The following is a 15221-nucleotide window of genomic DNA, read 5'->3' as shown; positions in this document are numbered from 1 at the left end:
TAGACTCATTATCTTTGTGACTATAGCATTCCTTCTTTGTGGGATTCCTTCATCAAATAGTTGAAGACTAGGTAAGAAGAAGAATGTATTAATTTTTTGAATTCATGTTCTCACCCACTTCAGCATTTCACAGTGGATTTTTTCCTCTTTTGGTCATGCTAGAGAAAAACATGCTCTATCGTAACTGTGCCTGTGTCTTTTGGTGTCTGCGTATTTTAATGTAGTTACTGTATTGTTTGTTTTTCCCTTGTTAGTCATTTGAGGCAGAACTGAAGCAGAATGTAAATAAAGTGCAGGAGTTGAAAGACAAATTGACAGAGCTGTTGGAGGAGAACCCAGATACTCCTGAGGCCCCCAAATGGAAACAGATGTTGGCAGACATAGGTATGTGAACCCAAGTCTATGAACGGAAGCACAGTCATTTCCGTTTTTATCATTATCTTTATCTGAAAACATTTTTCAACAACCTCACTTCATTTTGGATTTGATTTTATGGTTCAGAATATGTTTTTGTATGTTTAACAGTATCATTTCAGATTATAATATGCTAAGAATTGACATATGTTGGTTTTTCTTGCTAAAACAGTAACTAAATTTATTTTTATGGAGGAGGTTGATACTATAGTAAAATGTGCACTGAGTATTGTTTTCATAGTGTTCACTTCCTGTTTACTAGCTTTTTGGCGCTTCTATTTCTTTTATGTATTACTGCATTTTAGTTTAAATATTCCTTTTGTTTGTTTGGAAATGATGACTCTTTTTTCTTTCACGGAATTACTTTTGGGACACCTACAGCCTCATACGTTACGCTCTTACTTCTTCTAACAAGTATTAAAAAGTAGCTCTCCACAGAAGTCTGAGGGTTTTGATTCCTTAGCCAAAGTTCTCCGTCACCTGGTCCTATCCCTGTACAAACTGTTCCTCATAGGTACAATTTCCTTCACAAGCCCTGTTGTCTTATCTCACCCCTTTTCATTATTTTAATGATACGGAACATGAGTGTAAGACAGAGATAATAACCATCTCTACTTCATACTATTGTTCGGAGAATTCAATGAGTTAATATGTGTATAGCTCAGATAAACAGTACCTGGCACATAATAAGTACTATGTAAGCGTTTGCTATGATTATAAGGAGAATTATTATTTTACTTTCCATCATTCCATTGTGTTCATCTAAATATTGTCCTTCCTTTAGAGTTAGGTATACTATAATAAATTTAGAAATCTTTTTCAAACTAGGTTTTAGTTTGAAAAAGTTTACTCCAAGTGTTCTTAATGTTCAGAGGCTATATTTAATCCAGCTATACAGACTGTTGTTGCACTGCAATTAATTTGCCCCTAATTCAGTTCTCTCACCTACAAGCATTGGAATACCAGAATTACTTGGGGGGAGTATTATCAAGACACATTTGAATAGAATGGGAGTGAGGAATGTGTATTTTGAAAAAGCCTCCTGATGATTTTGATATTTTTCCCTCCCAAGTTATTGCTTTGATTGCCATTATTTTGTTTTCAGATTGTGTTTGAGTAGAACATGCCATCATATAGAATGATATCATTAGACAAGGTTTTGGGGATTGAGTTCTATTTAAATCAGCCCTTTAGTACTTCAGTCTGAGTGAAAAAAGTATGCAAATCAACTATTCAGAGTCACTAATGAATGTTTATTGAGCATCTGATGTAGTCAAGGCACTGGACTAAGTGCATAGATCATTAACCCTTGGCTTTAGGGAGCATGCCATCTTGAGGGTAGAGAGAGTACGAAAGACTTCATAGAGAGCGAAAGACCCAATGGAATTGTGAAGGAAACAGAGTAAGATTGAGATATGTAGAGAGGAGGGTAGACTGTGGCAGGCATAGACCCTGCGTGAGCAAAAGCCTGTTTGGATGATAATGCTAAGATCAGCAGGGCTGGATTGGAGAATTGATCTTGAAGAGCAAACCCCCTAAGATTAGTAGACTAGGGCCAGATTGTGGGACGCCCTGCATGTCAGGCAAAAGTCTTTAGATTTTATTGTTAAGGTGGTAAGGGGTTAGTTATTGAAGGAGTTGGGTAAGGAAAGTGACCTTTTAAAGTGATTTTTTTAAGCAAAATTATTTTAGAACAGAATAGATTACAGCTGAGAAAGACTACTAGCCAGGCGGCCAATTAGGAAGCCCCAGTCAGTAGTCTCAATCTGTAGTTCTCAAAATATGCTCCTGGGAACAGCAGCATCAGCATCACCTAGGGACTTGTTAGAAATGCAAAATTTCAGGCCCCAGTCCAAACCTACTGAATCAGAAATTCTGGGGCCAGAGCTCAGAAATCTGTTTTAACAAGCCCTTCAGGTGATTTTAATGCAGCTAAAGTTTGAGAACCACTGGTCTATGCGAAAGATCATGAAGGCCAAAATGGAGTTATGGCATTGGTTTAAGGCTTTATGATTAAGGATATAGGAGAGCTAAGAAAGTTATAAAAGAACATTCTGAATTGTTGCATCTCAGTGACATGGAGAGGATGAAAACCGTGATTGAAAGAAATAAAGTCAGAAAAAGTCACCAGTTTTGAGAGGAATATAGTGAATTTTGTTTTATAATGTTGAGTTTAAAAGGTTAGTGAGACATCCAAATGTAACTTTCCAGCAGCTGATTGTTGATGTGTGATTTGAAGAGGAGAAAATGATTGAGGAGTAGATAAATTTGGGAGTCACTTGCCTAGAACTGATAATTGGAGATTTGATATTAAAGGGTTAATGTTCATTGTTCAAATAGGTCAGTTATGGCCGAATAAAAGACTACAAAGGACTTCTAGAAAGGATGATGAGGGATCTCAGGATCCTGTTTGCTTTAAGGAATATTCCATATTCTACAGGATCTTTAAAATAGATTCAAATTTAGTTTTCTCTTATACTTTAGCTCTCATACAACCACCAGGACCATAAAATCTGTACCATTAAATGCAATTAGGATAGGCCTTTAATCAACTATTAGAAGAGCTATTAAGTTGTAATGATAGTCATTACATATCATTTTTAGTCATTTCATATAGTCTTCACAGATATAGTCATGTCAGATGCATAGAAACCAAACACCAATTTCATCCTTTTTTTTTTTTTCCTAGATTCTAAATGGCAAGAACTCAATCAATTAACAGTTGATAGACAACAAAAACTGGAAGAATCCTCCAATAATCTAACCCAGTTCCAGACTGTAGAGGCCCAGTTAAAACAGTGGCTAGTGGAAAAAGAACTGATGGTTAGTGTTCTTGGGCCTTTGTCAATTGACCCGAATATGCTAAACACACAACGGCAGCAGGTACAGGTGAGTATTACCTGATAACCTATGTCGTGTGCAGCAACTTTTCTTAACAAGATAATCGTTTTCATTATAAATACATTAGCTTTGGACAGTGTGTGCTTTAACTGTCTTGGGAGGTATTGGTAATGTTTCAGAGGCTCATAAGAAACCATCCTGAGATTAGTGGGAAACCCCCCAGAGAACTAGAGCTGTAAGGCACACATTCTAGAGTACTCTGTTTTATTTTATGAGTGGGTCAAGTCCCTAATAATTTTGGTCATGTGTGGTTTATGCAGACCCTGTTATAAAAGAGGCTTTTTTGAAGTATTAATGTGATTGTATAAGTAATAATAACACTTTTATGAGAAGCTAGTATATACTTTTTATTGTTTAGAAATTACTCCTTTGAGGTTTTCTTCACTTTGATTATGGTAGTAGATAATGAAACTTTTAAAAGTCATGCAGTACAGCCTTGAGGGGAAGAGACACAGAATAAGAAGAGGAGAAAGGAATAAGGGAAGCAGAGAGGGAACCTTGAAACCCAATGGATTAGTTAGGCTAGTCTAATTATAAAGCAGATAAATCCACAAGGGGGAAAAATCCATAAAATTTAAATCAGACGTAATACCAGAAGCTCCATTGTGGTTTCAATTAGATTTCTTTATGTATGAGTGCTTTAGAGCAGTGAGATTGATTCTGTGAGCTGAAAATATAAATCAGTCTTGGTAGTTTAGAGTCTCATGTCATAGTTCATATGTATTCTTAATCTGAAGAGAATGGAAACAATTAAAAGATCAAAATAAATATTTTGGGGGAATAATTGCATCTAGTCTTAGTAGACTCTCAGAGATAAACCCGATATGACTGAAAGGAGAAAAGTTTTGGATCATTCATTTTATAATGAGAAAGAGTCATGTGGATCCTGTTCATTCTGAACAATGTGATTTATTGGCTAAAATCTTTATAATAAAGACTATAAATGTCAATAAATCTTTCATTATTATGTTAAAAAAAACCTTTGTAAATCAATGCACCATGAGTTAATGTAGTCTAATGTTATTATCACTGTGCCTACAAAGAGAAAAATGGGTAAGAAAAAAAACAAATAAATATGATGTTAGTGCAATGTGAACTTGTCCAATAGCAGTGTTTCCCTTTGTACGTGAATTTTTGTGCATGAATTTGTTATTTTGCCCAGACTACAAAAATATTTATTCTGTTCCTTTTCCCCTTTAGGGGATATTATTTTAGACAAAACTTTGTCTTTGCAAAGCCCCATTGCTCTTTGGATTAGTTTAAGATAATTGCACTGTCCTTGAAATAAAAACTTGGAAAGTGGTAACTAAGAAAGCAAAAACCAGATAAATACCGTTTCTGTCTGCTTAGAAACTTAAAGCTATGTTTTTTTAATAACTAATTAACCAATCATTTATTTGTGTGTTTATTTACTCTTGTTACCTCAGATTCTGTTGCAAGAATTTGATACTCGGAAACCTCAATATGAACAGCTAACAGCAGCTGGTCAGGGCATTCTGAGCAGACCTGGTGAACATGCTTCCTTGCATGGGATTGTGAAAGAGCAACTAGCAACTGTGACCCACAAATGGGATAGCCTAACAGGACAGTTGAGTGACAGATGTGACTGGATTGACCAAGCCATTGTTAAAAGCACACAGTACCAAAGCCTGCTGAGAAGCCTTTCTAATAAACTGAGCGACTTGGACAATAAACTCAGCACCAGTCTGGCTGTGAGCACACACCCTGATGCTATGAGCCAGCAGTTGGAAACAGCCCAAAAAATGAAACAGGAAATAAAGCAAGAGGGAGAGCAGATAAAGGAGGCCCAGGCACTCTGTGAGGATTTGTCAGCTCTGATTAAAGAAGAGTATTTGAAAGCAGAACTTAGTAGGCAACTAGAAGGCATCTTAAAATCATTTAAGGATATTGAACAAAGAGCAGGTTTGTCTTTCTTTTTAGTAGGTAGTCTTTATATCTCCTGGCCAGAAATAGATACCTTGTATTGCCTAGGTGGTACAAATGATAACACTTTCGACTGCTAACCAAAATGTTGGAAGTTCAAGTTCACTCAGAGGCATGTTTGAAGAAAGGCCTGGCAATCTACTTCTGAAAATCAGCCATTGAAAACCCTGTGGAGCACAGTTGTACTTTGACACACATGGGGTCGCCATGAGTCAGAGTTCACTCACGGCAACTGGTTAAGGAGACGCTGCCCCCATTGAAAGCATAGATGAAAAGGAGACTCATCACACATGAACAAGGAGCAGTTCTGTGTTCATATGAGCACACAACGTTAGGATAATTCTACATGGATAATGGAGAGACAGTCAGTTTGCAAACTCTGTTAATGAGAGCTCATTAAAATTTCAAATATTTCAAATTTGGCTTTTAAAATATAGTTGTAAAACATTATCACTGAGTGAACAGTTTCATTTCACCAGAAAAACAGATGAATATGGTTATTAAAAAGGCTTTGTGGCATTTTCTTATATGCTGCTACTTTGTATGATTTCTGTCATAGAAAACTTTCCTAGAGAAATGTGTCAAAGAGAAGCATTTGACACTGTTTTCCTTTCTCACCTACTGCAGCCATAATTCTGTGACGAATGTGCCAATATTTGTCAGAGGCAGCAGTAGTGGGTTAATGGACTTCAGAAAGGCCTGCCAGAGAAGAGCACATTTTGCTGCCATGTTGTTTTGTTTGAAAAGTAACCCAGTGCCTTGGACATAGTACATATTCAATTCAGATATTTTAATTGTTTGGATTTCTTTATTGATCATAGTAACAATTTCAAATTTACTTCTTTATTCTGGCACAATATTGAAAATAATAAATGTTAGCTATTATTATTGTTAGGCACCCAGGGGGCGCAAAGGTTAAGCCCTCAGCTGCTAGTTGAAAGGTTGGCAGTTCGAACTCACACAGCTGCTCCGCAGGAGAAAGACCTTGCGATCTGCTCCCATAAAGGTTACAGTCTAGAAGACCTTATGGGGCAGTTCTGCTCTGTCACATGGGGTCACTATAAGTTGAAAATAGACTCAATGGTACCTAACAACAACAACAACATTATTACTACTGTTGTTAACACTTTTCGTTTGTTTAATATTATAGTTTAAGTGAAAGTTTACATTTCAAGTTAGTCTCTTATACAAAAATTTATACATACATTGTTATGTGACCCTAATTGCTCTCCCTGTACTGTGATAGCACACTCCTCTTTTCCACCCCTGATTTTCCAAGTCCATTCAACCAGCTCCTAACCCTCTCTGCCTTCTCATCTCACCTCCGGACAGAAGCTACCTGTGGACAGGCATAAGCTAAGGACTTTACACATGCTATCATTTAATCCCCACCATTGTTACGTGTGTTGCCTACCATTAATATTTCCATTTTCCATTTGGGGAAATGAGACTTAATGGTTTAATCATTTTCCCGGGGTCTCACAACTCTTAAGAGGTTGAGCCAACACCCAAACCCATGCAGTTTCTAAGTGCTACATTATATTGTCTCCATGAAATATAAATGTTATAGGAGTAAAAAGTAATCTTTGATAAGAAATGAATTATTTATCAACACAACCTAGAACTTTAAACAGTGGTCACTTCCGCATACTTGAACGGAGATGACTTTAGCTAAGTAGGTGGTGTGTGATGTGACTGCCCTCTTCCGCCATGCACCTTTATGCATTTTTACTTATTCCCATAATCTCTTTTTCTGTCTCTCATCTATCTCCTGCTTCTTCCTTTGAGTTTCTTTTATTTTGTGGTTCCTGCCTCATGCTTCTTTTTCCCCTTTCTTCAATAACTTAAGCTTACTTGTAGTTCTAATAGTCAGTGCTAGAAGCCCTTGATTTTACAAGTCTGTACATTCAGTGGTTTCCTCTTGGCTTTTTGTAGATTAAATCAACATGTTGGTGTAAAATAAACATATCTGTCATTTCATTTTCAGAGAATCATGTCCAGCACCTTCAGTCAGCCTGTGCAAGCTCTCATCAGTTTCAGCAAATGTCTAAAGATTTTCATGCTTGGCTGGATACAAAGAAAGAAGAGCAAAATAAGTCTCACCCAGTATCAGCCAAACTCGATGTCCTAGAGTTATTAATTAAGGATCAGAAAGACTTTAGTAAAACTTTAACTTTACAGTCTAATTTTTATGAAAAAACCATCACAGAAGGTGAAAATCTATTATTAAAAACTCAAGGATCTGAGAAGGCAGCCTTACAGTTACAGCTTAACACTATTAAAGCTGATTGGGATGGATTTAACAAACAGGTGAAAGAAAGAGAAGACAAATTAAAGGATTCATTGGAAAAAGCCCTCAAGTATAAAGAACATGTAGAGACTCTCCGGCCATGGGTAGAAAAATGTCAAAACAACCTAGAAGAAATAAAGTTTTGCTTGGATCCTGCTGAAACAGAAAATTCTATTGCCAAATTAAAATCTCTACAGAAAGAAATGGACCAACGCTTTGGGATGGTAGAGTTACTAAACAACGCAGCCAATAGCTTGCTCAGTGTCTGTGAAATAGATAAAGAGGCTGTTACAGATGAGAATACATCGCTGATCCAAAAGGTAGACATGGTCACTGAACAACTTCACAGCAAGAAATTCTCCCTGGAGAACATGGCCCAGAAGTTTAAAGAATTTCAAGAAGTTTCCAGAGACGCTAAAAGGCAGCTTCAGTGTGCAAAGGAACAGCTAGATGTCCATGAATCTCTAGGACCTCAGGCTTACAGTAACAAGTACCTAACTATGTTGCAGACTCAGCAGAAATCACTTCAGACCTTGAAGCATCAGGTAGATTTCGCCAAAAGACTTGCACAGGACCTTGTGGTAGAAGCCCCAGACTCAAAGGGCACCTCTGATGTCTTATTACAAGCAGAATCTTTAGCTCAAGAACATAATGCGCTAAGCCAACAGGTTGATGAAAAGTGTTCATTCTTAGAAACCAAGCTTCAGGGCATTGGACATTTCCAGAATACCATCCGAGAAATGTTTTCTCAGTTTGCTGAGTTTGATGATGAACTGGATAGCATGGCTCCAGTGGGGAGAGACGCGGAAACATTGCAAAAGCAAAAGGAAGCTATTAAAACTTTTCTGAAGAAACTAGAAGCCCTCATAGCAAGCAATGACAATGCCAATAAAACCTGCAAGATGATGCTGGCCACAGAGGAAACCTCTCCTGACCTTGTTGGAATCAGAAGGGACTTGGAGGCTTTAAGCAAACAATGCAACAAGTTACTAGACCGAGCACAAGCCAGAGAAGAGCAGGTTGAAGGGACTATTGAGCGTCTTGAAGAATTCTACAGAAAATTGAAAGAATTTTCTACTCTGCTTCAGAAAGCTGAAGAACATGAAGAGTCACAAGGCCCCGTTGGTATGGAAACTGAGACAATTAACCAACAGCTTAATGTTTTCAAGGTAGGGAATTCTTCACTTTTACTCGTTGTTTTTTATTATTAAAAGAAATTTCTAATTGGTGTAGAAGAGAGATTGCCCATTTTGTAGAACCTTCCCATATGGCTGTTACACAGTATTTGACCCTGAGTAAGCATATATGGCGAAACCTTGGTGATGTAGTGGTTAAGAGCTATGACTGCTAACCAAAAGGTCGGCAGTTTGAATCCACCAGGCCCTCCTTGGAAACCCTATGGGGCAGTTCTACTCTGTCCTGTAAAGTCGCTATAAGTCGGAATCAACTCAATGGCAACAGGTTTTTTTAAGCATATACGGAGCCCTGGTGGCGAAGTGGTTAAGAACTACACCTGCTAACCAAAAGGTCGGCAGTTCGAATCCACGAGCTGCTCCTTGGAAACCCTACGGGGCAGTTCTACTCTGTTGTATAGGGTCACTATGAGTCACCAGCAATGAGGAGGGGGGAGAATCATAAATGGTAATGCCCAGGCGCATGGGGCAGTTCCAAGCTTATGGGGGATTTGGGCCCTCATGGAATAAGACCTGAGATAACATTAAAAAGTCAGAAGGGTGCTTGAAAAAGTTGCAGGTAAGCCTAAAACTGACAACTAGGACTTTCTTTCAGTGTCATTCAAAACTGATTTCTGGAATAATGGGAGCCATATTTTGAACTCTTCTGCAGAGGCCAGTCCCTAACCTAATGAGCTTGTTCTCTTGATGTTTGTCTCCCAGCCATTTCTTTAATGGTGAATTATAGCCGTTTCCGGCTCCTCACTTTTTTGTAGTCTTCTCATCCTTCAGTTTAATTTCTTTTGTAAACTTTTCTTACTTCCAAAAGTTCATATTTTTAAAGGCATAGTGAAGTTCCATGTTGTAGTCTTGGCTTTATAAAACAAAGACCTTGGATTCATGCCACAGGAGGAGTAAATTATTTCTAATTGGGCTATAAGCTCCTCAGTGCAAAGAAATATCTGCCACTTGATAGTGCTCAAGGCATGCTTAATGAATAGAACATTAGATTAAAATGGTGGGCCAGCTTCCGTGTCATTGAATTTGGCCTCATTTGAGATAGAGCAGAAGTCCTGTCTCCGTAAGCATAGGCTCAGCTGTGGACAGGGAGGGTCCTAAATATCAAACGTTTGCCACATGGGACTAGTATGAAGCTTTGCAGTTGTCATGGATCCTGTTCTATGTGTTTTTCTTTATGGTAAAGACTGGTGAAGGTATGTTGCACCATCGGCTCATGAGGGATAAAATAAGATCAAATAAAAACAGTATTCACAAAACTACAATTCATTTCCCATGAGAAATGTATATAAAACATATGACTTCAAAATTCTGTGCTGTTATATTTGACATAGTATTTCCTCTGTTCATCAGTAGTAACATTATTTAGACCATTAAACTTTGAAAAATAACACCTACTACTACTTCTCCTTCTCCTCATTATTACTGTTACTGTTATTTATAAAGTTCCTTGAAAGCCTGGTTCCTTCAAAGCTTATAAGAATCTGTGATTCTGCTTTTAGATCTTGTTTCTTGAACATGAAGGAAATTGCCTTACTGTTCGCTATACCTTCTTCATTACTCTGTCAAATTTTCATATTTCTGGTTTGAAAAATAAAGATTTCAAATGAGAGAATCTTCTATTAGAAGGACAAAGTTCTGTGGTAACTCCTGCTTCAGAAAGCTAGGGGAGAGCTTAAGGAGCTTGAGCTTCCTCAGACAGAAAATTTTGGAATTTTCTATAGCACCCTCACAAAACTTTAAAGCAGTTACTTTATTAGTCCTTTTACTAGTAAAATTTAACTGTACTCAGTGCCTTCGTGAAACATTATCATTTCTTTAGGTTTTCTGTGAACTTGTGTAGAGGAAAGAGTAGGACTTCATTTCTCTTCACTGCTTCAGCTACTTTTAAGAAAATGGGCAAAAGCAATGATATTGATGTTACTGTTTGTAGAAGCTCCCCCACTCTGTTCCCAGCATGAGTACAGGGATAATGTGGCCCCAATGTGGAAAATTCTTTTGAAAGTAAGAAAAAGCAAGAGGTAGGAGTTGTTCCAGCACCATTGCTTTGAAAGTGTTTTACAGACTGCAAAGCGCTAAATAAACATTCATTGCCAATAATAGGATTGTCTTATTTGATTGTGGAGAAAAATAAAGTGGTCATTTCTCCTGAAATAAACCACTTGGCCTGCTGTGTTTGTCTGTTTTCTGATTGCTTTGAAAGGAGTTGATTGATTTTAATGAAATTCAGTAATTATAAAGAACATCATCACATACTTTCAGTGTCTTGAAAACCAGTGTTATGAATTGAACTGTGTCCCCAAAAAATATGTATTGAAGTACCTTGTACCTATGGATGTCATCCTCTTTGGAAATAGGGTTTTTCTTTGTTATGTCAATGGGGTCATACCAGAATGGGGTGGGTCCTAAACATAATGACTTCTGAGTTATAAAAAGAACAGAATTGTCACAGAGACATGCACAGATAGAAGAGAGGCTATATGAGGACCCATCTACAAGCAAAGAAATGCCCAGGATTGCCAGCAGACACCAGAAACTAGTAGAGAGGACCACAGAAAGAATTGACATGACTGAGACCCTGATTTGGAATTTTAGCCTCTAGAACTGTAAGAAAATAGATTTCTGTTTTTTAAAGGCACCTATTTGTGGTATTTCTCTTAAATAGCACTAAGTAACTAAGATAACTGGTGACTAAAAGCAAGTTTTTAAGTGGATGTATCATTTGCATTTAATATATTTCTGTGCCATAGGTAAAAAAGAACAAGAACATGATTATGGTAAATAAAGATGGTAGCTTACACCATCATTAATTCCAATTATTTATGTGTGTGTGTAGTTAAAAAAATCGAATAGTTTCAACAATTAACCTTTATCTTGAGCTTACTAACATGTAAGGCTCTCTGCCTTTAATCCTGTTAACAGTTGTGAGAGAGAGATGCTTTATTATCTTCATCTATTGAGAAAGAAACATGCCTAAGGAGGTTAAGTGACTCACCCAAGGTCACACAGGTAGTAAGCATCAGAGCTTGAATGTTTTGATGAAAATAATGCAATGTTTTGTGTCAGCTTTATTCACCATGGTTCACATCTAATATGTTCTCTGGGAAATTTTCAAATCATCTTTGCTGTAGCCTAATTTGGACAGCCTGAATAACCAGCCTTGTTTATTTTAGTCCAGAACACCAGGAACATCCCACGCACTTAATGAAAGTGTTCTACGAAACTGTCTATTATGAGAAACAAATGATATAAATGTGTATGAAATTATCTTAGAAAGTGATGTTATATAGATGCTTGTGATGATGATGATAATTACCACCACTATTACTACTATTATTGATATGAAAGGTGCTGTGGTGGTATAGTGGTTGAGCTCTCGGTTGCTCACTGAAAGATCTGCAGTTCGAACCCACCAGTGGCTCCAAGTGAGAAAGACCTGGTAATCTACTCCCATAAAGATTACAGCCTAGGAAATCCTATGGGGAAGTTCTGCTCTGTCCTATAGGGTCAACTATGGGTTAGAATCAACTCGATGGCACATAACAACAACAGCAACTATTGAGATGGAACCAAACCTTGTCTTAGTGATTATACCTTCTTGATTAAGGTGGTAAACTAATGTGTGTACAATTCAGATCTTTCATTTTTTGTTGGGCATTAGTCTTTTGTTGAACATTAGTTTTAACACAAAATTTTTAGGAAGTTTTTAAGTGGAATGATTTGTATTGAATGAAAAACTAATAGTTTATAAAAATAGCAAACTGCTTGTTATTGTAATTTCTAAAAATGCAACAAAACCACTAAAGGACTTAGTCTCTTTATTATAGACTTTGAAGTATAACCTATTTTGACATTATCCGATAGCTTTAGTTAAACCTAATGTCACAGATAAAGTCTTAGGATAAATTTTTCTTAACATAAAGTACTTTCAGAGAAGGACTGAAGTTGAATAATAGCTCAATAAAACCCATTGCAGTTAAGTCAGTTCCAACTCATGGTGTCCTCGTGTCGTAGAGTAGAACTGCTCCATAGGGTTTTCTTGGCTGTAATCTTTACAGAAGCAGATCATCAGGCCTTTCTTCCATGGTGCCACTAGGTGGGTTTGAACTGCCAACTTCAGGTTAATAGTTGCACGTAAACCCTTTGTGCCAACTAGTGACCTCAGTGACTCTATAGGTGTGTCGTATGTTTACTTGGATTATAATGGATTATTTAAACCAGGTAAGACAGACTTCCCTGCTTACATTTTTTTTTGTTTTTTTCCTCAAACTTAACCTAAGAAATAGTATTAATATTTATCTTAGGTTTCCATGAAAGGACAACGTTCATGTTTAAGATACCAACCTAAATATATTGATTACAAACAAATGCTATTCTGAATCCAGTGTTCTAATTCACTGTCAGTCAGTGAAAGCTATTTAGAGTGTTCAAAAATAAATTGGCATTGCCTTTTGTGTTAGCTTAATGTTTTGAGACTATACTGATTGTGTTGTTTTATTTTCCATGCGTGTTTTGCAACTTCTTAAATATTAATCTGTGAACTAGCGCAAGGTGTTTTCTATTCCTGTTCATAAGTCTAAGTACCATTTTTCTACTTACACTTCTCTACTATTACAATTAAGTTCTATGCCACTATCATAAATTGGTAGTGTGAATAGCAGAATAGATTCTGTATGTCTTTAGGACATTGATTCTAACCAGAAAGAAAGCCCCTTTTGTATTCCACCTATCCCCCTCTCCGGTTTGAAGACTCCAAGCTCAAGATTGTCTTCAAATCTAAACTACATTAATGATTTCACATTTTTATTTATCAAAAACATGTGTAACTGACTAACCAAAACCCTTTCATCAAGTTGCTTCTGACTCATAGCAACCCTATATAACAGAGTAGAACTGCTCCTTAGGGTTTTCCAAGGCTATAATCTTTATGGGAGCCAACTGCCACATCTTTCTTCCATGGAGCAGCTGGTGGGTTTGAACCACCTACCTTTTTGGTTCTCAGCCAAGTGCTTTAACTACTATGCCACCAGGGCTCCTTCATATAACTGACTACACACACAAAAACATGTCCTAATAATTCCTATGATGTCATCAACAACCAATCAGATTTTTAACCTGAACTTTTAGAAGTTATATATAGATATATGTATCTATATAGGCAACAAACCTATTAAGTGTTTTATTAGCATTAGTGTAAAAATGGCGTGGGGGTGGCATCTGACCTCCCCTAACTTCACAGGGGAAAGGAGAATCAAGATCAACAGCCCAAGGCTGATTCCTGTGAGGCGAAGGTCAGACATGTATCCTCTCTCCGCCGTCTTTACCAATTCTGACATCAACAGTCCCTCCCACAGCACTCTCTACTTGGTTTGATAATTCATCGCAGTGGTCATGCAGAACTCACGGACAGTACTCACGATTATGAGATTTATTAGGGAAGTAACAGGTTACAATTCAGATTCAGGAACACTCAGGATACATACAGTTCTTCCATCAGGACAGTCTCTTCCCAGCCGTGCTCGCAAGCATGCCGCTCTCTGGCCCTCAGCCTCTGCCTTGCTCAGGCAAGTGTTACAGAGCTCTTTTAGCTCTGCCAATAAGTGCTCAGAGGCACCCCACTCTGCCAGTAAGCCTTGGCCCAAGGGCACTCACTCAGCTTTCTTGCTCCGTGAGCTGGGAAGCCCACTGCATTGTCTCCTGCCAGTCTCTCCTGCTGCTGTTTCTCTACCATCACTTCTTGCTGTCTTCAGTGTTACAGCTCTTTCTCTCTCATTGTCTCTCTCTCAAGTCTCCTGGTTCCAGGAGCTTCTCAGCGCAGGGATCCTGGGTCCAAAGGACAAGTTCTACTCCTGGCTGTTTTTTCTTGATGATGGTGGGATCCTCCCTCTCTCGCTTCTGGGATGACTCATTTCAAGCCTAGTAGGATGGCAAAACTGACCAATCCCCTTGTTAGGGTCCCATATACCTAATTAGCATGGTCTCACCCCATCATTTGGTGGGAGTCACAAGACCATGGCAAGAATAGCCACACAAAAGCAATCCATCGTACCGCAGGCCACCCCCTGACTTGGAAGATAACTTCCCTTCCCAATCATTTCATCAGTCCAAAACAGTCATTAACAATTAGTCTTTCAATAGGGCAAAGAGTCCTCAGGTATCAGCCATTCAGGTCTGCTGCATCTGTCCATCTAATCTGGTTAGGTTTTCCAAAAGTCATCTCAGCTTCACCCTTTCTAGTGTCTGATAAAATTTAACTAAGAGAAGATTATTCCTTTGCTCTGACCCTCACGAGCTACCAGCATAGCAAAACCTTTAAGGGACTTTCGGTTCTCCAGTCCAGCAGTGCCTCCTCCTTAATGTACTCTTTCAGTTACAACTTGTACAATTACAGTTTTTATAATCACAACCCTGTTACCAACACAACTGAATCATATAATCCTATCAGCATTCCCCTCCACCCCCCCCACCCCTGCCACCTCTAT

General features: G+C 38.0%; 1 protein-coding gene across 1 annotated transcript in view; it reads left to right on the top strand.

Moving 5' to 3' along the window:
• The window catches only part of DST (dystonin), a 515142-nt gene that overhangs the window by 404706 nt on the left and 95215 nt on the right, over positions 1-15221 (top strand). Inside the window, exons 52-55 of the mRNA XM_012558529.2 lie at positions 255-384; positions 3104-3303; positions 4743-5238; positions 7247-8718. Of these exons, the coding sequence (XP_012413983.1) occupies positions 255-384; positions 3104-3303; positions 4743-5238; positions 7247-8718 (2298 nt within the window). The remainder of the gene's footprint in view (positions 1-254; positions 385-3103; positions 3304-4742; positions 5239-7246; positions 8719-15221) is intronic.

This window comes from Trichechus manatus, unplaced genomic scaffold (genome assembly GCF_000243295.1).
Source record: "Trichechus manatus latirostris isolate Lorelei unplaced genomic scaffold, TriManLat1.0 scaffold00172, whole genome shotgun sequence".
NCBI classification, from domain to species: Eukaryota; Metazoa; Chordata; class Mammalia; order Sirenia; family Trichechidae; genus Trichechus; species Trichechus manatus.
Note: the sequence above shows the minus strand (reverse complement) of the source record. Positions and strands in the feature narration are given on the sequence as shown.